The following is a 24,066-nucleotide window of genomic DNA, read 5'->3' on the forward strand; positions in this document are numbered from 1 at the left end:
ATATTTCATCTTTTCCTTGATATCTATGTGTGTTTGCATGTATATCACTAATACATATATACACACAATCACAGGATGGTTAATGTATGTAAAGTTACTTTTTGGGGCAAAATTCCTTAATAATAATTCAGTGACAAATTAAAACAGAAAGCCCATCCCCAATTCTCCTACTCTAGCACCAGAAAACACATCTTATTTTCCATTGATACAAGAGTCTGATATTACATTTCCAAAATCAAAGATGCCAACAACCCTAATTAGACTGAGGGTTAAAGACTTCCTTGCTTAAAAACTCACTCTGGCATTTGCATTAATTGCTGCTGGGGAAAGCTGGATCTTGGTTATCTGAATGTAAAGGAGTTGGGAGAGATTTGCATCTTCATTGTGTGCAGTTGCCTCTTACTGTCCTCTGCTGGATGTGCAGCTGTGCTAAAACCAAATGCATTCAAGACGCATATTTTAATGAAAATGCCAATACTAAGTTAATTATCAGCTAAATTCGGGGATGAACCTATCCATTCCCCCCCTGAAAGGCCAATGGATGCTAGAAAGACCAGCTTCTCCCTGGTATAAAGGCCAAGCAAGAGAAACATATTAAACGAAGTACACTAGCACTGTGAGCAAATGTTCTGTGTAGAGGAGAGAAAAACTACTTGTATTTCCACCTCGTTATCTAAAAATCATTCTATTTCTTACTTACTGACTCTCCTTTTTCTCCTCTGAGTCCAGGAAGCCCTTGACTGCCGCTTTCTCCCTTCAAAAAGAAGAAAGGTTGTTGATACCGCAGAGATAACCACAGGCACAGAAATAACAGACAAAAATTTCTACTTAAACCTCCCCATTGTCCTCACTTGTGAGCTGCACGATGTTGGTGTTTGTGTTTCACTGTTAGATTTTGGCTGCTTTGTGGTTTTGTTTATATTTTGTTTTTGGAAAGCTGTGCGATGAGGGCTTGGCTGAGACCGTGGACACTTCTGTTCCCACTAGTCTCTACTGAGAAGATTTCAGCTCCTGCTGGAAGTCCAGAAGGATGGGGTGGACTTCATTACATTTATACAGACTTGAATGCCCAAGCTCTCAGATTGATTTTACACTCTATTTTTCTTATGAAAATACTGCTGGAACTCTTCAGGGTGCACTGGCAAGGCACAGAGCTCTCTATTGTGAAGTACTTCAAAAGTAATTATTTTCTGTTCAACCAGGAAGAACTTAGAAAGTTGGTTTGCACAACACCTATAGGGTGCGCACCTAAGATGTGGCAAAAATAAACCAGTAAATATTGTCAAGACTTCAGAGTTATTTTTACACTTTTCCAATTTCAAAAAAAAAAAACACATTGTTTTCATTCACACCAGATTTTCATGATCAGCCAACGCCTCCATTCCCTAGCAGGAAAGTACAATGCACACAGTCACTCTCACTGCTTCCACAAATGGAAGTGAAAGAAAGGTAAGATGCAAAAAGACAGTTGAAAACACATAAAATTCAAAACATGCAAATTATGATTGGTAGGGAAACAAAAACTGGAAAAACAAGTGTATAGGGAGGAACAGTGATCGATCAAAACCCAGTCAAAACATTTTCTTCACTTGTTTCCTAGGAATCATAGAAAGGTTTGGGTTGGAAAGGTCTTTGAGGACCATCAATTTACAACCCCTCTGCCATGGGCAGGGACACCTCCCATCAGACCAGGTTGCCCAAAGCCCCATCCAGCCTGGCCTTGAACACCTCCAGGGATGGGGCATCCACAGCTTCTCTGGGCAGCCTGAGCCAGTGCTTCACCACCCTCTGAGGAAAGACTTTATTCTGAATATCTAATCTAAATCTACTATTTCTTAGTTTAAAGCCATTCCCCCTTGTCCTATCATTGCACCTCTGACAAAGAGTCCCTCCCCAGCTTTCCTGTAGGCCAGTACCCTTTAGGTACTGAAAGGCTGCAGTGAGATCTCCCCAGAGCCTTCTCTTCTCCAGGCTGAACAACCCCAACTCCCTCAGCCTGTCTTCATAGGAGAGGTGCTCTAGCCCCTTAATTATCTTTGTGGCCCTCCTCTGGACTCATTCTAATATGTCCATGTCCTTGTGCTGGAGCACAAGAGAAAAAAGGATAGCTTTCCCCCAGGAAAAAATAATAGTTTCCAGATGAAGGAAGGAAACGGACATAGAGCCAAGGAAAATGTATCATTTGATAAACATCTATTATATATAGAACTAATGATGTTAAAACCTGCAAGTGCAGAAAAAAAAACACCTGAAAATCATTGTCATGTACTCCACAGTTTTAAGACTGGAAGAGGGACCAGCTGAGGATACATCTATTGCTTAGACCAGTTTAAAGCTATTTTCAGTGTTGCCAGTCACTCCTTTGAGTCCTCCTGCACCAGGAGCTGCTGGAGAGCAGAAGGCTCTACCTGCCTCCTGCCTGGTTCTCACCCAGAACACATATACCAGAAACACGTTGTGCTGAGCTTTCCATCCGTCATGAACAAATACAGTGTCACTGTTCCTTGTACATGCCTCAGCCGTTTGTACCTCCCATTGACTTCTGCTTGTAGGGAGTTCAGGTAGTCTGGTGTAGACATGGTATCAGGCTGAAAATATCTCAGACCTGGAAAGGGAATCTTCAGCTGCCACATCAGTAAATCCGGTGACCCCTGCACTCCCCCCAGGTCTTCCCACATGGACTGCATAGGATTTAATTATTTTTTTTAGCTCAATTCATTTTGTCCTGATCTCTGTCCAAAAAATGTGCTTACCTGCACCAGACACTGAAATATTTGTCAAGATCGTGCTTTCTTTTCCCCTGATGCAGACATATCAGTTTAGCCAAGAGGAAAAAAACTCACAGAGCAAATTGCACATATGCAAGAAACAGCATCATAGTCAAAGGCAGGTAAGCAACACTGGCTGTTGTTAGAATCTAGAACTTATCAACAAGACACAAGTTCAAGCCAATTCTTCCAAGGCTATTTCCTGCCTTGCTCTTCCCCAACACCATCCTTTACTGTATCTCCTTCCAAAACATGCACAGCGCGTCTCCATACAGAAACCCAAGGTTGGCAGCATGGATGACTGAAGCAAAAATCTCTCTCTCTTTTTTTTTTTTTTTTTTTCCCCCACTTTTTCTAGTAACCACAAGCTTCTGTTTTGAAAGTTAAATTAAAGAAGAACTGAGACTCATAATCCTCCCATATTGGGTATATGCTTGGAATACTACCCCCGTCAGATAGCACCATAGGAAAAGCCTGTCCAAACATCCCCCACCAAAAGAAGAAATATACTGTGGGAGCTCAGGATAATGGAGCCTGAACATTAATCTCCTTGCCTTCAACCCAGATAGATGACTGCCACAATCACTTTGCTAAACAGACCCTCAAACTGACTTAAGAAAAAAAAAAAAAATAAAGAAAAAAAAGAAAGAAAGAGGTAGCCATCATTTCTACTTTGGACAAGGAGCGAATAAGCCACCAGCTACCGCTAGTCCAGGGAAAAAAACAAACAAATAAATCCAAGACAAAACAACAATAACAACTATCTTAGCCTAGAGAAATAATGTTACAGTCCTCTTCCTTTTATCAGCCTCTCCAAAGATCCCCCTTTTGGGGGCAAAGGGTTTATTTTTGTTTCTAACACTGATCTCCACTGCTATTAGTACCCCCTGGTGGGACTCATTTCTCAGGTGACTCACACCAGCTACACCAGCTGCCCGTTTTTTTTTTTTTTTTTTTTTTAAGCAGCTAGATCAGCTGCTTTCCTGGGTACTCATATGGCCATAAAGTCCCTTGTGGGGTATTTCTCAGTACCAGCCTGTAAAATACTTCTGGATAATGCCCAAGTGCCTACAGTCCACTTAAATATCCCTTGGGCTCTGGTTATTTAGGATTAGATTTCAGCCTTGCAACTCACCCCCAGTAAAGAGATGCTCAATTATGTTGATGTCGTTGATGTCTATAGAGAAAATCATGACTTCTGACTCAGAGTCCTGACATCACTGTTTCTACCTTTTCCTGATAGTTTCTTTCCTTCTTAATTAGTTTACTCCCACCTCTCCATTTAGTCAATTAATGCTTAGTCTTTTCTTATGCTGTACTTGCTTGCTAGCATGTTTTAATCAAACCTAAGAGTTTGGTGGATATGGATATATTTATTTTTATTTTTATTTTTATTTTTTGGAGCATTTCCTGAAGCCACAGCTGTTGGATTTATGTAACAAATAGAAATCTTCAATGTTAATTACCTTATAAAATCTTTGCAGCCATCCTCACTATACAACAACAACATGGCTTTAAAACCTTGCCCCTTAGAAACAAGGAGACAAGTTGAATGACCCTAGACCATATTTTGGACACTTCTACCCCGTAATGCAGAAGCTGGTGATTTCTGTGGGGCCTTGGCCCACCTCATGGTAACACTGGGGAGCTGCAAATAGCACCCACTTTCTTCCCCATTGCCAGCATTTCTGTTGGGGCGGCTCAGTAATATACAAATAGAGAGGAGGAGAGAGAAATTTGTCCCTGCGCAGAGAGCAGGGACTGGGACAAAGCTGGTCTTCAGCAAGCTGGTCTTTGTCTGGCCTATGCAAGAACTGTTGTCAAGGGCTTTATATATTATTTAATCTTTGCTAGTCAGGAATCAAATCTATAGCTCGCCTTATTTAGCAGATAAAGAAGCTAAGCTGTCTGCCTCAAATCATCAGTTGTTCATACCAGACTGCTGTCAGAGCCATTTAAATGGCATCATCCCCAACTCTCAGAGCCTGTGACATGGTCCTACCTTAGTAGCATGCAAGTCATGGAGCGCTACATCCAACAAAAACTCACATCTCCAGAGCCATTGAGTCACCCACCTGCAGGGGTGGGACAGCCATTTGGGGATCTGTTAAAAAAAGCCTCCTGCTGTGGTGCTTGGACATAGCCTGTTATGTAAACAACTAATACCTCCTACGCTGCGCCGTGCTGCACAGTACAGACAGCCTCGCCAGAGCACAGACCTTGTCAAAGCACTGAAAGACAACGGGATGCTGCTGCAGGGCACTTTTATTATAACCCTCATCGCCCTTCTGCAACCTCCTCACAGGAGTCATGGCTGTGCCATTCTTCAAAACAGCCCCTTATTATTTAGGCTGTCACAGATTAAAATAGAAAGTTGCTATTTATATTCCCATAAGGAAATATTTTCTGCAGTTTCAGTCAGGAACATCTGAACGCTAATGCACTCATGTTCTTTATTGCCAGCAGAAAACATACCCCCAAACACTGATCCTCATCACTCAAGGTTTCTTTCTGCAGGCAGAAGAGCAAAGCTTGCCCCCTACCCCCAAAAAAACAAACTAACGAAAAACAAAACAAAACAACAAAGAATACCAACACCACCACAACAAAAACAGTGCTGAGGATGTCTGACCTTCCCAAACCCTGAGATTTGTCCTCTCCCCTCTCACAGTGTTTCAGGACAACTGGATAAGTTTTGCTGGGGTGCAGTGAGTTTATTCACCAGTTTTAAAATCAGTGACTGAATTTGCAGAAGTGATTCAGGTGGAAACATTTTTGAATACAGATTCTTCTCCAAAGGCTTTTTAATCACATAGATGGTGAAACTAGGAACCCACCAACACCACCAACTTTCACCTCTAAAGCAACGTGAACCCTTGTTTTCTTCCAGTACAGGTGCTCTCCTCTAAGTCTGTTGTTTCACAGCTCAAACTAGAGCCAAGAAAGAAGGAGAATGCCTGCATGTTGAATGTACACAACACGCACACATCAAAGGAGCTTGCAGAACATGCAGGATAATACAGAGGTTGCACAGTGAAACTTGAAGCAGCCATCACAACCATTCTCCTACCCTGTTTTCTAGGAAGAAGAGTACTAAGGACAGTGGCCTGTATTTAACATCAGCTCATGACTCAAACGCGCTCATTAATAACAGATTGTGGCTAATCCCTTGCCCCAGTCTCAGGAGACATTGTGCAGAGTGACTGGGAGGCTGCTACCTAACCTACACACAGAAGGGGTTCCAGGTGACTCATCATGAAAGCTGTGCATGACCCAGTGAATAATGGGAGTTTGCAAAAACACCAGTTTAGAAGCTATAGGAAAAGATTTTGGAACGCATTTATTCTAAAGTGACATCAAGTGGCAACAGAGGCTCAAATGCAAGCCTAGAGTGAAGATACAAGTCAGGCAGAGTCCCCAGCACTCCAAGGTCATTGAAAAGTATCTGAACTAAGTGATAAGTCAATTGATCCTTATTTCTCAAAATCTTCAACTCCTCTGTTTACTCTGAAACTACCATTTTGTTTGTTGGTTTTATCAGACAGATGACCTAGCACATCTTACTGACCTTTTGGCCTTTAGGACCTTCAGGGCCTGCTGGGCCTCTCTCCCCCTAAACAAACAAACAAAAAAACATGATTAGTCAGATGGATCTTGTCATTATATAACAAAGAAGGGACCCAATCCAACAGTCACTGAGAACAACAAAAAGGTTTTCTGGTTTTAGTGGGCATCAGACTAGCATTGACATGTCCTCACGAGCAGTGACAGTGAAGGTGGCTGCTCAGAGGTCCCAGTCACAGCCAACAGAAGCAATTACATGATTTTTAAAAGGTATGAGATCTTTCTCAGTGTGGCTATATCGATATCCAGAAGTTCTTCCTCCTCAGCTGAAGAAAGATGCACACTACTGGGGTGTATAAAAATAACCACTTTGTTTTCCAAGGTTGCTTTCAAGACTATCAGCATGATCAAAACTGAATTAAATAAAGATAAAACACCTGGGAAGATTGCCATTACCTCTACAGACATACCACCATCTGGTTCTTTCTGTGAAGTGTTTACCACCACTAGGTCTCCAAGCACTTCACAAACACGGTATTTCTTATAACTCACTTGCATGGTATCATTATTTCCAAACACATCCAACATACCAGAAAGAAAACACACTCTACACTCACCTTTTCTCCAGCAGAACAGGAGCAATTGACGGTCTTGAGGTGGGCAACTTGCTCGCTGCCAACAGTGGGCTTCACTTCCACGGGAGGTGCTTCTGTCAGGACGGTGACCTGGCACTACACCCAAACACTCAAGGTCATGACGAAGACTTTGATGCTAGAAAACTTTCTTTTCCACCCACTTTAGAGAAACCACATAGGCATTACTGCACAGCTAAATATGTTAGGAATGAAATCCCACAAAAGCCATTCATTCGAGCAATGGGAGAAAATGTGGCAAAATGAACAATGAATCTCTTTAACCAGGATTGAGGGGGAAAGAGTGGAAGGGGAGTGGAAGTGACTACTGAGAGCTGGGCACAGGAAACTAAGCAGCAACTGGCACTGTGTTAGCTCATCCCAAATAAAACTAGTGGGATTTGTGCTGAATATTTCATGCTGAATTTCTGTTGTTCCATCATCACTTCAGGGTTTTGTTTCCCATGACAGTTTGACAGGGAAAAAGTGAATTGGAAACTTCAAATTCCTCATACTCACCCCTTTACAGTCCTCTTCTGGCACCGCTACTTTACCAATTATATAGCTAGGTTTGATTCACCATCATTATAAAAATGATAAACCCACACTGTCATATATTTCCTGGTTTGTGTAATAGATTTCAATGAAGAGTGTTCATGTGAAAATGAATTAATGACAAAAAGAAGCTTACTGGTCCAGAGGGAATGTCACAGCAGGTCTCCAGCTCAGCATGCCGAGAATCACAGTAAATAACCATCCGCTGAAGATCAAACTGGAAGACAAAGTGAGGCAATAGTCTCACAGACAGTGAATTATTAAAGACCACATGTCCTTTTGTTTGGACACAAACAGTGCAGATGAATGCAAATAAAAACCAGATGGGGCTAAATTCATGGCGATTCTGTGACTCCTGTAGTCAATCTCTCTCTTTCTGTCTCAATAACAGACCAATATCTCAGCGTTCTTCAAGAGTGCTGTGTTAATGAGCCCCTGAATATGCCCATTAAAAATGTGATGCAGGTTTTAATACAATAAGGAGCTCTGCTAATCTCTGTGTCCTGGCCAAATTCCTGTCTGGGAAGATATATTTTGCCCACCTATATCCTTCCTAGAATTTCATCTACACATAAGGTTTGTTTTTCTCCTGTTGCGCCAGAGAAATGCTATTAGGACACTTAATATGCACATCCCATCCTTGTTGTGCAGCTAAAAAAGATTACCTATGTCTCAAACTACCCATCACACATAAGTTATACCAGGTTAATGAAGCAACCAGACCAATGTGCAGGTCTCAAGTTCAATTGGAGCAAGAGCCATTTAATATCAGATTTATTTTCCAAGGAATAGAGACTATATCATGGCTCTACTCAGTTAACGGTCTTTCTTTTTTTTTTTTTTTCCCATCTCTTGCTGTCACAGGTGGAAACCTTCAAAGGCCAGACTGGACAGAAAAATATCTTTATGCGTGTAGCTCAGTACTCATTTCGATCGTATTTATGGATGATTTTGTCTCTGATCTTAACTCTTGTGTATCGTGGGACTAGACAGAAAGATGAAATGCATTTCTCATTTTTAATCCCTTTTACATAGATATTGACAGTCTGGCATAAAAAGGCCACAAGTCTTATACATGATGAAATGCCAATCTGTTTTAGCTACGTAACGCAGGTTAATATTTCAGTGATGCTGCTTTAGGAAAAGTGTAATTTACAACAGAAACACCCCAAAAAACAATCTCATGTTGCAAGTCCAACACTGAAAGTTACACTAGTTCTAATTGATACGTGCAGTACTTACATCAATGGGGACGCTATCGTACAAGCGTTTACCAATCACAGTCTTTCCCTGAATGTCGATATTTTCCCTGTCTTCAATAGGCAGCATCTGCACCAGTTTGCAGTCTATGTAAAGCGAGACAGCCGTTGACTGAATGCTGAGGGCAATCTTGTGCCAGCTGCGGTCAAAGAGATCACTGACTCGTGCGCTGCGGAAGACCACTCTCACGGCATCTTTGGTGAGCCCAACGGCATTGTACTCCACAGCTTTGTTCTCTCCATCCAGACGGATTGAGACCTGAAAACAGACAGAGGTGATTTTGCTAATTAGGTGTACAGCCTCCTCCTTCCTCCTGCCTGCTTTCCATTGCAACTGACACCCCAAAGACAGGGATGTGGTTAGAAGCTCACACAAAGAGCAGAGGATATTCTTTTGGATGAGATATGAAATTGGATAGGGAGCTTATACCTGTTCTAGTGAACAGCCAAGGCAGGGCACAGGTTTGAGCACAAACCCTTGACCATCCAAAGCCTTTCCTCGTGAGCACATTCCCTGGTATGGTTTCATCCCATGCCACCATGATGCCTCACAGGCAATGCTTGGGCATGTTTGGGTGGTAGCACACGTCAGAAACATCTCCCCAAAGGTATATCGACAAAGCCGAGCCTGTTTTGGATCCCTTTATCCTGTGAAATCCTCCACTACTTCCCAGCAGGCTGTCTCTTTAGTCCCCATCACATGTCCTCAACTATCCCGTGAGGCATGGACAAATCCCTCATTTCCTGATATGCAAACAGTCTGCTCCGCTCAAGCACTACATATTATTCCAGACACTTTGAACTGAAAACCAAAACACACAATAATGATTATGCCTTAGGCTCCAAGGAGACCTAGGACCATGTTATTACACAGTGTGGACACAGACAAGCTGTGCAACTTAAAGTCAGTGCTGAAGACTGGTTCCTGGCCTAAATCATTTAATTAGAAATGAAAGAGACAATGCCTAGTGACTCAGGAAAGCTAGAAGGTTAAGGATAGATGGCCTCAAATGTCTTCCTTTCAGAGTAGAATAATCAAGTGTAACACACAAAAAATGAAGTCCCTAGCGTCCACTCTTAGGCAAAGCATTTTCAAATGAGTGAAAACGAAAGTCCATTTCAATCCTGTATTAAATCATGCCACTCCATTTGATCATTGCAGAATCAATATCTCACCATTGACTCCCTCCATCTTTCTTCATTTATGTGTCCCTGCCTTTCTCTCCACACAAGCTATTCCTAACAACATCGTGCTACACGTACCCCATGTTGCAATCTATGGAGTGGGTAAACATAGGCTTTTGAAGACGTTATACCCTTAGTTCATTTACAAAATTTTCTCTCAGTTACTGGCAAGCAGCCTGGAATGGAGCAGAGCTCAGAGCCTGCAGAAACAGTGGTGCATCCATGAGCTGCAAAGCTGGAAAGAGTTTGGCCACATTGGCACCAAGCTGTGTCTGCTGGAAGCAACCCAGGGTAGGCTGCCTCCAAACTTGACACAACATCTCCATGCAGCTGGGCACCATGCTGGCTGGAAATGTCGTCTCAGATCATTGCTGGCTTAGAAGTGTCAGCAGTCTGTGAGCTAAGCTGGTCCACAAACACTTAGTGGCCGAAGTTCAAGAGACTGTGCATGAAACGAGGCTCACAAGGCTCTAAGACACTTTTGGCACCACAGTTGAAGGTGCTTTTGAAAATATTACTGAGAATCTTGAGTTCTTTTTTCTCTCCACATCTAAGCAGCTCAAGTTTTCAGCTGTCTCCAACAAAACATACAACCTTGAAAAATTTACAACCCAACCAAACCACCTCCTGCTGAAGCACACTCAAATCTCTAAGCTTAGTATAATGCTAAGAATGCTAGATAGGAACGGACAGCCCTTTATTCCACTGTTAGAACCTCATACCTGGGGTATGCCATACTTGTCAATAATCTGCCAAATATACCAGTCTTCTTTTCTGGAAGCCTTCCGGAACTTGAAGGTAGTTACAAAGGCATATTCATCAGGCAGACCTTGTGGGAATACATCCCTGGCATGGGGAGGGAAAAAGAGAGCAATGTATCAGGCTTAGCAGTGTAGAGCAGAATTTCTAAAAACTCTGCATGTCCCAGCAATGCTTCCCAATAGTATCATGTCGTTCCCACAAAATCTGCTGTATTTGGCAGCTTAAAAAAGATGAACATTAGCTTGTGCCCTCCAGGTGGTTCTGTCCTTGAGGAGCCCTTCTCTATTCCAACAACAAAGCTCTCAAGTTAAATAAGGAACAGTGAAAATCTTCAGTCTCAGATCCATCATGTCAAAGCAATTGATTTTCACCTGATGATTCAGTTCATGCATCCTGTTCTTCTCTAGATGCACTGGAGACCTCTGAAATCTGACAGTGGGCAGGCACGCCTGAAATCCTCTATAAATGTACCAAATTATAGTAACAAATACGGTGATATTTCCACAAAAATAGGCACTACACCTCATGCCTGCCCAAGGATATTTTCCTTGGCTGGTGGCCTGGGAGAACAGAACATTCTCAAATCACACTTTACAAATACCTTAGGCAGAAATTTGTTCATTGTGACACCATGGCCCATGAGGAAGTCTGAATTAACCAAAACCACTGGTACTGTTTGACTCAGCCCCAACATAAGAACATACCAGAAATGAGCTGGACAGAAGGGATAATTAACCCAAAATCACATTTTTTCATCTAGGAATGAGAATGAACAGAGCAAACATGCTCTCCCTCCCTCCAACTCTTTATGATTTCTCTTTATGCTCTCTTCATAATGGTGCATCACAATGAACCAATTCTTTTTCTATTTTTTCTTATTCTTTTTTCTTATTCTTTTCTTTATTTTTATTTTTCTTATTGTTTTTCTTATTCTATTTTTTCTTATTCTTTTTCTACGGTTTTGCAAACTTTGCTTTTCCAGAATGCTTTGTTATACGTTTTGTTATAATGCTTTGTTATACGTTTACAGCAAAGGTTGAAGACCAGAATATTCAATCATCTTTTAGTCAGTGCTTTGAATTTCCTGTATTTTTATCCACGTTTAAATTCCAGAACAAGTATTACTGTGATTTTTTCAATTTCTGTAGTTTTTGCTATACAAAATGGAGACTATGCATCATTATACGCTGGTCTTCCCACTGGGGGCACAGGCACCTTCTGGAGTCTTCCAGCACAAGAGAAAACTAAACCAGCTACTTCCCTTTGGAGATCAGACAAGGCTGTCTTATTTCTCAGTAATAGGTATTCATGAACCATCCCTCCCTGGTCACAGATCCACCTCATGCCAGCATCCATCTCCCCCCTGGCGCACAAAATAACCAGACATTCCCTCCCTTCACGATGAAACAAGAAGCCTGTCAGTTGTCACATGGCAGAGCTGCCATGAAGAACAAAACTGGAATGACTGGGGCACTGAAAACCACCAAGAAAAACTAGGGGATATTTGGCAAGAGGGAGCCAAGCTGGTAACATCAGCCCTCTCAAGAGGGCATCCAGCCAGGTCTCTTGAACTGTTGACATGCCCTGGTGCAAATATCCTGTCAGATAGCTTTGGACACTCATTAGTTCCATGTTTGTCAGAGAAGAAGAAGTTTTTTTTGGCTTTTAACATCATCAACAGATAAGAAACTTCAGCAAGGTGGAAGGTTGACAGTTGAAAAAGCATTTCTTATCACTTCATCCTCTTGAACATTTCTACATGAGAGTGCTGTTTGTATGGGGATTTCCCTGTGGCTCAGCTCCTAAACCTCTGCTGTTTCAGAATACAAGCCTAGTGCATTTATCTTCACTCACTCCTCACCACCTACCTTCATCATCACAGCTGGGTTTAATGGGCTGCCTCCCCACCCATCTTTTTAGGATTCTGATTTGCCTTTTGGGCACAAGAGAGCCCTACTGACTCTTTGAGCTACACCCCAGCACCAAATCTAACCTCCTACTGAATGAAAGCAAAGCAGAGAAATGGTTTCTCAGTTAATCGCCAGGTAGCACAAGGTGGCAGTTAGAGGCCTGGGGGTGCTTAGCTGTCCTGATACATAACACATCAGCAGCAGCTTGACTCTTGCTTTCCGTGCTGCCTTTCCTTGTTGCTTTTACAACTCCACCTATACAGGTGTGCTTCATTCCTAGTACAAATTTAAGGCAGTGTCTGTAACTGTGGCTTCACTGCCTTGCTGAGCAGGTAGGTATACGAGCATGTGGCTGAAGTTAATCCCTTGAGATGATACCGTGTTGGGCCTGACAACCTACAACCAAATCTGGAAGAGCTGATTGCTGGACTCTTGAGCTCAGACAGTCTCTCTGGATACTTCTGATCTGGAAACAGGAATATCACCATGCAAGTTTAAATTCAGGAAAAAAAAAAAAAAAAAAAAAAAAAAAGGTTTTCAGATGCTTAATGCCCACAGAAATAACTGAGAATTAGGTACCTAAATATCCTTGTGGGTCTGGCCACACCTCATCACACAGAGGCTGACAAATGGTCCATTGGGTTGACTTACACTGATAGAAAGCTATAATGACCTATTACCTGTCAACCTCGACTGATTTTTTAAGGTGCTGGAGAACTGACTGCAAGTACAAAAAAAGGCTTCCTGCCAAAAGGAAACCTAAAAACACTCTCATTGCTCTGAAGATAGCTGTTTCTGAAGTCCTTGGTCCTTGCATCTTTTACAGAGACGCATTACTGCATAAATAACAGCATGTCTTTTTATGAGCTTTCATTTCATTCCTCACTAAAAAGTGAGGAATTTAGAAGCTCCATTTAGAAGCTCAGCTTTACTCAGGAATCTGAGGGCAGGGATTGCTGTCCCCAGATATGTTTTACTTCCTTCTTTCACTCAAGGCTGAATTGAACTGATGATCCATATTACAGAGCTTTGCTGGATGGCTGGTACCTACAGCGAGCTCTCTGCCGACTCCTTGGTCTATAAGTCTGACAACAGGATGGATTGCAGAAGAGCTCATTATAAAACTCCAAGACATGGGAATCCTCCAGTGCTGCAGGTTGGTCTAAGAGTTAATTAACCCATCTCCAAGGTCAGGTGAAACACAACTTCTACAAAGAAGAGATGATAATGACCAGGCAGGAGACTCTCTTAGCCATTTTCCATTTATTCAATATATCCTCCTTCTTACATGCTTTTGTTTGGCATAAGAGCCTACATCTGTAACAATCAGAGTGATATCCTACACCTATAACAATAATACAAAGGAGAAAAATGAGATTATCGGTTCTCATTTCAGACATTTAATGTATTAATAGTTATTAATGAGGTGCTTGCATTTGGTGAGGAAGGGACGTAATTAATGCACCTGGAAAATCTGAGCATTTTCACCTCAACTAAAAACCATTAACCACTAAGTAGGAAAAGGAGGAGGAGAAGCAGCAGAAGAAGCAGCAGCAGCAGAAGAAGCAGCAGCAGCAGAAGAAGAGGAGAAACAAAGGGAAGGGAAGGGAAGGGAAGGGAAGATTCCAACATACACATACCCAAGAAGAAAATGATACTCAGAAACTGGGGAAGACAACACTGTGCTCATGTAAGAGCAAACAGATCATGACTGAAAGCTAGACCAAGCATCAAGAAGTTTTGTGAGGTGGCAGGTGGGATAAGGACCATGCCAGGCTAGAACCCGATCAGACAAAATGAGATTGAGGGATGTACATTGCAGAAGGAAGGCTTTGGAGTTAGGACCAGAAGAAATAAATGGAGGACAGAACAGGATAGTGAGCCAAAATCTCAACATTAGCCAAGACAACAACAGAGAAACATGCCTGAGTAACCAAAAACAGAAGTCTGGGGCACAGAAGATCCACTGAGGAACCATGAACAAATAGCAAGAAAGCCCCAGATACCTGAGCAGCGGGAATAAGAACTAGCTAGACTTGTGGACTAGTCCTCAACCAGCTAGAGAGACTTGCCAGTCCTGCAGTGACCAGGACATTGATTGCATCCTGTCTGTTGCATTTGATCAGTCGCAGGGTGCCTCACTATGAACAGGATGAGAGTTCATGGGTGTAGGCTCCAGATCGGAAGATGAACAGGCACATTTTCCACGCAACTAAGCTGGTACTTTGTAAAAGTACTAGTGCTTATATAAAATGATACAAATCCTTTAAGCAGATAATAAAGTGAATTAAATATATTACCCAGTTAACGATTTTGTGTCTAATTATGAGATGTAGCTATCAGTTGCTAAATGTTGCTTGAGGTTATCTGCAAGACAGGACAGATGTTTTTGTTTTGTTTATTATTCCAGTTATCGGTTTTGTTCAGCCTTATGAGATTTCATTTTCCGTGAGCAATGACCCTATATGCACCATCAACGAATCCTGACATCCAACAAGTAAAATTAACCAAATATACAGACACCTTCCGCAGTGACATTTGGTTTCATTCCCAAACCAGAGGAGTATGGAAGTTAAAATGTAAAAGGCTGAAAACAGAAAAAAAAAAAAAAATCTTCTTTATTTCTATGTTTCTGTTAATCATTTAAAAGGAAGCTTAGTCATTTCAATTTACTAATTTAGGATACTTTACTTCTAATTGTCAAAATAGGCAATTGGCAAAAAAAGAAAAAAAAAAGACTGAGCAAAAATATCCTACTTATTTTAAAAACAACATGAACAAATAAATGAATGCAATCTGAGCAGATGGAGAGTCATCATAGCTGGTTGGTCTGGCTTTGCTTCCTCAGTCTTTCTGGGGGAATGTCAACAGCAAAAACAAGAACAAAGTGCTTCAGCTCTTAATTTCTAAAAGCAGTGCAAATGGACAGCTCTCTATAATCCATGGTAACTTGTTCCAGAGGCTAATTGCATTCATTAAAAGTGTGCATTTCTTCCAAGCTGTTTTTTGATGATGTTAACAGGTAGGCGCTGACTTTCAATCTACCACTATCCATTGCACCAAAGACCCCCTGCTAATCTTTGATTCTCCAAAGGTGCTTACAAGTGGTAATCACCCGAGTTGTTAACTTCTTTATTTTACCTGACTGTATTGTGCTTGAGTTTCTCACTATTCTTGATTCCTGAATCTTTAACCTTCCATTCATTTCATTCTTATCTATGGAATTATGGACACAAAGACTGGACAAAGCAGGGATGACAGAGTTCATTGTAATGGAGATAGTTAGCTCATACTTGCAAGTTCCTTCTTATACACCAGAGGATTGCATTAGTCCTGTTTCCCAGAGCTCCAGTTCAGTAGATCATCACTCCCAGAATTTCTTAAGCAGCAGCTGCACTTCCCTCTTCCCTACCTCGAGGGATACTTTCTACATAGCCCTGATGGTAACTCTCTCCAGTGATAAGAGTACACTACTGTTTGTTATTGTTATTACAAGCCACAGCAAGCAAGGATTTTACCCACAAGCTGCTGTAAGAGTGAAAAAAAAAAAAAGGTTTATTCCGCTTCCTGTGCACACCAGCTATGTATATACTACTTGTCAAGACCAAGGTGCCTTAGTTTGTTGGCTTTCTTCCAGCTGATGAAAGCCAACAGTACCCTGAGACTTGACATCATTCATGGGCATTCAGGCAAACGGTTTTCCGTTCAATATACCATATTTAGACTTTTTTTTAAAGACTCTTTATGTTATGTTTATATAGAGAAAGGAGAGGAGAGAAGAGCAAATCAATCCAGGTGGGCTACTGGGTGAAAAAATATTGTGAAATCAAGCAAATGCAAGTCACGGGACAATCTCAAAGATGCAGTGAGCTAAATAAAAGAGCCAAAACTGAAAAAAAAAAAAAAAAAAGAAAAAAAAAGAACAACAACAACAAAAAAACAGCCTTCATCCATAAGAAGGAAAGAATTACCATCGATTTTTTAAGCTGAAGTTAAACCATCAGAGTGAAATTTACTGCAAAGATGTTAATGATGACAATTCAATCTATGGCTTGTGGTTACTCAGTGAAATTATGCACTCACTCTTTTCAAGGCTAATACTAGCAGGACTCAAATGACAACCCAAATTGAAAACAGTCTGATAGCCTATGACACAACTGGCAGCCTCAGGTTATAAAAGGCTCCAGGGACCAAACTGATGGTGACACAGGATTAAAAATTGCTCATTCTTTTACGAGGCCAAAATCCTTATTAGCCAACTGATAACAGCATCTACTGCAAACTGGTCTCTTGCAATTAACAAATATATATTAATGTATTCTGAACTGCAGCTTTCACCAGAAAACCCACTTGAACTCAAAGAATCACCGTCATTATGGAATTCACAGTGGTGGGAGTTCCTTTGGTTATTTTTAGAAGAAAAAATTTAGAAGATACACTACAGTGCAACATATGACATTCAGATTACGAAGTGTATTATTTACTAATATTTCTAAAAGTATCTGAAGTACTATGGTGCAAATGAGCCTTTAGACAGTTTTACATTTTCACTAAAGAACATAACGACAAAATGCTTGGCATCTTCTGAAAGCCAAAAAAAGGACTGCAAATATGTTCAAGGTTGCCTGAATTGCAGTTCCTTATGGTCAGAACAATTCCACAACTGTTAGACATTGTATTAGTCTGTCATTATCTTCACTTTGGAATTAATTTTCACCTTACATATGTGGTAAAAGGACAGAGGAGAAAAAGACAGCAGGAGTTCCTTCCAATTACATTAGTTCACAGAGCTTGTTAGATCCCAGAAACTACTGGACTACTGGATCTATTTTCTTAAAACTTGAGAAATCTTAAATCTTTACTTTTTACCTAAGAAAACTTAAATCTTTACTTTTCTTACTTAAAATACTTTTGTCAAAATGAGTGCTTGAGTCACCATCCCTGGAGGTATTTAAAAGATGTTTAGATGTAGAGCTTAGGGATATGGTTTAGTGGAGGACTTGTTAGTGTTAGGTCTGAGGTTGGATTAAGTGATCTTGGAGTTATCTTCCAACGTAGATGATTCTGTGATTCAAGATGGTTGGACTTGACAATCTTGACGGTCTTTTCCAACCTAGATGATTCTGTGATTCTATATCTCAATGGGAAAGCTACCAAATATTCCTTTTAGAGTCTACTTACTAAGCCCTAAATTATTTTCTGACTTTTTTCATACTTCTCACAACCATTGAAATACACTGAGACCAGCTCTTTCTCTACCAGGATGAAGCCTTGAGTTGGTACAGAGGATCCCAAGCAGCTTTTATAAATTCTGTGCCAGCAGGACTGAAAAAGCTGATGAAAGAAGCAGAATATTTGTAGGTACTAGATACTTCACAATAAACCTAGAGGAACCAAACAACAAAAATCAGTCTCAGACGAAAATAAAGTGAAGGATTGGGGTACTCACTCAGTTTTCTGAACAACAGGAAAACTTCCAAGTCGCACATAAGAGCTCTGAATTCCATCTTCTTTCATTCCAAAGATCTGTTTCACACTGAACGAATCCATCAGGTCAAAGCCTGTCCATATCAGAAGTACAAATACAAGGCATTGATCAGGCTGCTATACACACAAAGGAGAGCAGTGGGGAATTTCTATAACCATACCTAGGTTATCTTAGCCCACAGATGTAGCACTTCAGAGATTAACCTTGTTGCTGGGAAAAGCCAGAAAAAAAAAAAAAAAAAAATCATGTGGCCTAATCTGCTTAGCCCAAAATCTCAAAACCAAGCTCAGAGTCAAAATGTAAAACCAAGCTTTGCAGAAATTAGAATAAAGTTCTCCAGAAATCAACAGTTAGTGTTTGCATTGCCACAGCACCTTGAAAATAGTGTATAATTCATTAATCCCTGTAAAGTCTAAGATAAGGTTGAAAAATGCACATGTGCAGACTGAAATACTTATTGAAAATTGCTGGTCTGAGACACTTGTCTACATACACTTTTCTTATAATTTTAATACAACCTAGTCCAATCAACTCATCATTACTATGAGTGGTTAGTCTGGACTGCAGACGCTTGTGTCAAGCTTCCGACTTTGTTCTGACAAGGCTTATTAGCTCAAGTAGAAGTTGTTTATGTGGGTCTATGCATCTCCAGCACCGATGTGGTCCCAGCCACAAAGAGCCCATGATTTTGTGACACAAAGCCCCAAGTACTAAGCCCTGCCAGGGACAAAGAGTGCCAACTGTGCCATGCTCCTGAATGCATCTAGATCCTGGAGCTGCAGTGCTGTGTGGGTTCATCTCTTCTGATTTTAGCTCCCAACTGTCTCCATAGGATGCACATCCAAACTAATAGATGCTCCCAAAACAGACATACTGTGGAGTTAGAGGCAAAGACAGTGCAAAAGCCAGGCTGAGAGTGACTTAGGAAAGACTGGGGACTGGAACAGCTTGCCCAGAGGTTGTCGAGTCTCTCTCCTTGTAGATCCTCAAAAGCTGCCTGGACTTGGTCCTGGGCCACCCTGCTTGAGCAGAGGGTTGGAGCAGATGACCAGGGGCCCCTTCCAACCTCAACCATTCTGTGATGCTGTGATTCTGTGGCTTAAAACAGAACCTATGTCTTTGTTTTGGCTATTCCAGCATCTCCTTCCCCTCTCACACATAGGACTGCACATATAATATCCCGTGGATGTATTCCAACATATGAAACTGGTGACATTAGAACAGCTTATTTTGGTAAATTGATTTTAAACTATGTCAGGGGTTTCAACTTTGTTCAATTAGTGAGCTCCTAAATCTTTTTCAGAATTGACGAACATTTTTGTGTGGTTAACTTAAGCCTCAAAACTTTTGGGCTTCTTAGTTCCCTTTGTGAATCTTTTCCACTGAAAGCCACAGCAGGACTTCAAAACTGCTGCAATAGGAAAAGGCACCCGCCTAATGATATCATTTCTCAAATTTATAGGAATAAATTGGTGCAAAAAAAAAATGTGTGGTCCAGCCTCCAGGCAGATCAAGATGTGACAGCAGACAGCAAATAAAGCACAAAACTTCTGACATGGAGCTTTTTCTAAATAAATTGTTTTTTTCTGAAGAAATATAATCTTAATTGTTTGCAAAGACAGAAATGGTTGCCTGGTGCCAAGTTGAGGCCTTTTGTATTACAGTAACTTTCTTGGCTGTCAACAGCTTTTCCCTCCTGCCCACTCTATTTTCAGCTATTACTGGACTTTCAGGAGGGCAAATAGGCAGTTAAGATGCTCCAGGGCCTCATGGCTCCCCCTCATAATCACCTCTGCAGCAACGCTAGTGATACACCCTCCTGACATGCAGTAATCAGCCACGATTGCGGCTATAAATCGCAGCAAATAGACCCTACCAGAACACGAGAGCTCCCTGCTGGCTATCATATGAAAAACAGTATGAGTCGCCCATATAAACTCTCCCATAGCTCATTTCGCCATGCAATACATATACTTCATCTACACCAGCTGCAGAAAAGTGAGGAAGGCAGCTGAGCTTTGCCAGTAAGAGCCCGTACTGGCAGGCAAGGTAAATTGTTCACCGTTCACAGGAGCTAAGGTGTGAATGAATAAGGCTGCAAAACTGCCCAAGCCATGTCACCGTGTCAAGTCACGAGTATAAAAGCCACAGAGAATTGCTCAGCCCATGGAGCTTGTAAGGCTGAACATTGCTCAGGTACACGAATACAAGGTACAGCGACAAGGAATTCCTGCTAAGATAGCTCAGACTCAAACTTAGTCTCATCTTTATCTAATAACATTCACATCACGAGCAACTCTTGTGGTATGCACACTAGCATGTTTCTGTAGTGGATTGATTCCTAAACAACACAACGAAGCACTAACAAGGCTATTAGGACTATTTGCAAGCAGAACTCACAGCACTGAGGATAGGTAACATACAACTTATATTGTCTATCTGCATTCTTGATTGATTAAATCACACTGGTAAATCACAATGCCTTTTTTTTGTATTCAGGCTATGGATTGACAACTTGAAAATTTATTGATATACTTTTAATTTAGAAATGAATGAGGGTTGTTCTTTGAAAAATCGAAGTGCCGTGTAGTCTCATGGTTAAGCTGAGCCCTAGATGTGTCAGAGTGCACACCCAAAACCGGCAAATGCTTTTGTCTTAATAACACCATGATTTTGCTCTGTATCAAATTCAGGTATTGCCTCTAATTTCCTTAGAGAGAGCTATGAAACAAATTCGTGTTCAGAGAGCACTTCACACAGAGCACTTCATCTGGCTAAAGGTCAGCTTTTTAGACAGTGTAATAACATAGGTTCTCAGTTAGGCAAAGAGGGTTGAATACATGCACTTCTAGAGAAAAAATCATCTCATGCTAAAACAGTGCATGTTTGTCTCCATTGACATAAAGAGAGCTTAGGATGCACAGTCTGCATGCTAAACCTCACCTAGTAAAGGTCTGTCGCTGGTGAGACAACTCACACTCTTAGATATTTCATTGCCAACCAAAGCTCAGGAGGTAATGGACACTTCAATTGTCCATTACCTCAAGGATTTCAGTAGCGTTACAGAAAATATAGCATCAGGCCATGCACTAAACAAAGAACTGTGTGATGAGAATGAGACACACCTCATCTAATTTTAGCTGTCCAAAATGGGAGACGTCTGATGTATGTAGGTTGCCTCACTATCCTTGTGGGTCAGCAAAGACATACAGGAGTATCTAGGTAGGTGACTCATTACATCTGTCTTGGACCTATCTAAAGACAGACCGAATTACTATTTGGTAGTGCCTATCTTCTTCCATTCACTAGAATGGAAGCCCGTACAGACCATAATTTTCAGACCACTGAAGTGAGGTATTTTCCACCTATTGGACATACTATCATTTTTATTTTTTTTTTTTTTGCATTGAAAGAAGCAGAAGTCAAGAGGAAAAAATGTTAAATAATGACACATAACTTGTGTTTACATTGCCTCATTTGCATTCAGGATTGATTAAATGTTGCAGATTTTTAAAATCAGAAGAGCAATATCTTGATTTTGCTATCCTGACCATTTACAGAATCTCCTTAAGAGTATCTCCTGACCATTTAAGCATCCCCTTAAACAGGTACCACACATTTCTAAGTGGGAGAAGAAACAAACAAACCCCAAATATTGTCAGTTGAGCTGAGAGATTAGTCTGGGCAGATTGCCCAGGTGAGACTGGAAAGAAGACATGAAGAGAGTCCCAAACAAATTTGTGCTTGAAAGTAACCTCCAAGATTATTCTAGTTGAATGAGAAGAAAATATATATAGTCTTTATTTTTATTTTTGTTTATTTAATGTGCCTGGAAGCACTGGATTGAGTACGTTCTTCCCTTGTTGACTTCAGGACAAGGACTGGGATTGTGAGGGAACAAGTGTGATGCTTTTAATCTAGTATTAAATATCAATGTTAAGTTAAAAAATAAGTGATGATGTAACAATTTCTCCAACACTTGAACAGGAGCTTACACCTGACATTACCTGCTAACAGTGCAGTGGAAACAGCTCACTTAGATCTTTCCCCAGATGTCTCACTGCCCATTTAGTCTGTTGTACTACATTTCTGGGCTGGAGTGACAGCAGAAATTTGGGCTGTACATTAGTTTTCCACCATCAAGGACAAAGCACAAGGGGGGAAGTTTTATGTCGTCAGGTGCTTTGCTTGAAAAAGTGTTTTTTTGTGTGTGTAAAAGGACAGGTGTGGTTTCCCAGATGGCTTATAAATTATTAAATCAGTAATGCCATAAATATGACAATTAATATGATGAATAATACTCTTTGATCACAAGCTTCCTACTTCATTATGGCTACTAAAACAATACGGGGCCACTGAAACCCTCTAACCTAATTACGTCTCCTGAAAAGCAGCGCACCCTAGTCCGTTAACATTAAAATTAAAACAGTGACCTGAAAGAGAAGCCTAGATTCCTAACAGCATACTTGGCTTGAAAAGCAATTTCTTATGCACTGCTCTACTGATCAAATCAGCCGAATGTATCTTTACTTGCAAGTAATAGCCCCTTACAGGAAGCAGCTCGTTTTCCCAGAATAAGAAAGTAGGCTGCCTGTTGCAGGGAAAAGATTGGTAAAACTTGGCACTAAACAATTTTTACATCGTCTACCTCTAACATTCAACAGATTCTCTTTTACAGGAAGGATGTCCACACTGCATGCTGCCACACTCTAAAGAGGAGCTGAAGGATGATCAAAGAGCTCTGTCTCGCAGTCCCTCAATGTTTTTTTGTTTTTCTTGTTTTTCTTGTTTTTTTTTTTTTTTTTTTTTTTAAAATAAATATTTAAGATCAGGCTGAAGGGGCCATAGTTGGTTCTTCTGAGCATGAGCTGGATTTCTGCTTGATTCCATTAAGAACCTGTGTTAGGGGGCAAGGAGTGTAACAAAAAAACAGTACCCAAGCTCAGAAAAACAAAGCAACATCAAGAAGTTTTAATAGCCAGAAACACAGCAGTGTGCACATTTGGAAAGTCTTCTCAAAGTAGGACAGGGCCATTAGCATCTTATTTTGTCTGAAGAATCTTTCTAAGAAAAGGCTCCTGCTTTGCATGTCCAAGGAGCTCGAGGTAATACTTGCAGGGGGGCCACTGGGCTACTTCTAATTGTAAAAGTTTCTGGTGGGTGATGTGGAAAGCAGGTGAGAAAGGAATCTGGAAAGGCACTGGGTATTGGAGCCTCAGGTGATGTGTCTGGACTACATTTATCACAGAGGATTTCCAGCCACAAGCACTAATATAAAACAAAGTAGTGTTTGCAGGAGATGCTCCATATGCTGGTCTTAGTTAAACTTCAAGCTGAATTATCAGCCTTGTCAAGATACTGATAGAGTACTGCCAACAGCCAAGGTCAAGGGAGGTTGTCATCAGCTACGGCTCCTCTGACACTTCTGAAAATGGCAGTCTGTAGTGCCTGAGATAAGACAGCACGTTACTTTCACTGGCAGAGGTCAATGGCAGTAAACTTTCTGGTAGAGAAGAATATGAATTCCTAGGAAGAATAGTGTCACCTGGGAATCTTTCAGAAAATACAAGATTTTATAAATTTTCACCTCTAACATTTCTGCATTCTTGAAAGTTAAATTTATGTGATCTGCCTGTGCTCACAGGGAAGAGCCTGCATGTTCACTAGATCCTGAACACATTCATTCCATTTCTCCAGTACGGTCTGCAAGACTATTACCACCATCACTGGCCCCCATTTTTGTTACCTCCTTTACTTATGTTTTCTGATAATATATTCAGGGAGAAAGGGAAAGGGAAAGGGAAAGGGAAAGGGAAAGGGAAAGGGAAAGGGAAAGGGAAAGGGAAAGGGAAAGGGAAAGGAAAAGGAAAGGAAAAGAAAAAGAAAAAAAAAGAGAAAAAGAAGAAGAAAAGAAAAGAAAAGAAAAGAAAAGAAAAGAAAAGA

General features: G+C 41.0%; 1 protein-coding gene across 2 annotated transcripts in view; it reads right to left on the reverse strand.

Moving 5' to 3' along the window:
- COL22A1 (collagen type XXII alpha 1 chain) overlaps positions 1-24,066 on the reverse strand; it is a 196,440-nt gene that overhangs the window by 121,676 nt on the left and 50,698 nt on the right. For both annotated transcript variants that reach the window (XM_035319306.1, XM_035319307.1), the window contains 7 exons: positions 18,085-18,196; positions 10,686-10,809; positions 8,762-9,037; positions 7,656-7,736; positions 6,950-7,063; positions 6,337-6,381; positions 701-754 (listed from right to left, as the gene is read on the reverse strand). In XM_035319306.1, coding sequence (XP_035175197.1) covers positions 701-754; positions 6,337-6,381; positions 6,950-7,063; positions 7,656-7,736; positions 8,762-9,037; positions 10,686-10,809; positions 18,085-18,196 — 806 coding nt within the window. The remainder of the gene's footprint in view (positions 1-700; positions 755-6,336; positions 6,382-6,949; positions 7,064-7,655; positions 7,737-8,761; positions 9,038-10,685; positions 10,810-18,084; positions 18,197-24,066) is intronic.

Source organism: Oxyura jamaicensis, chromosome 2 (genome assembly GCF_011077185.1).
Source record: "Oxyura jamaicensis isolate SHBP4307 breed ruddy duck chromosome 2, BPBGC_Ojam_1.0, whole genome shotgun sequence".
In the NCBI taxonomy this organism is placed as follows: Eukaryota; Metazoa; Chordata; class Aves; order Anseriformes; family Anatidae; genus Oxyura; species Oxyura jamaicensis.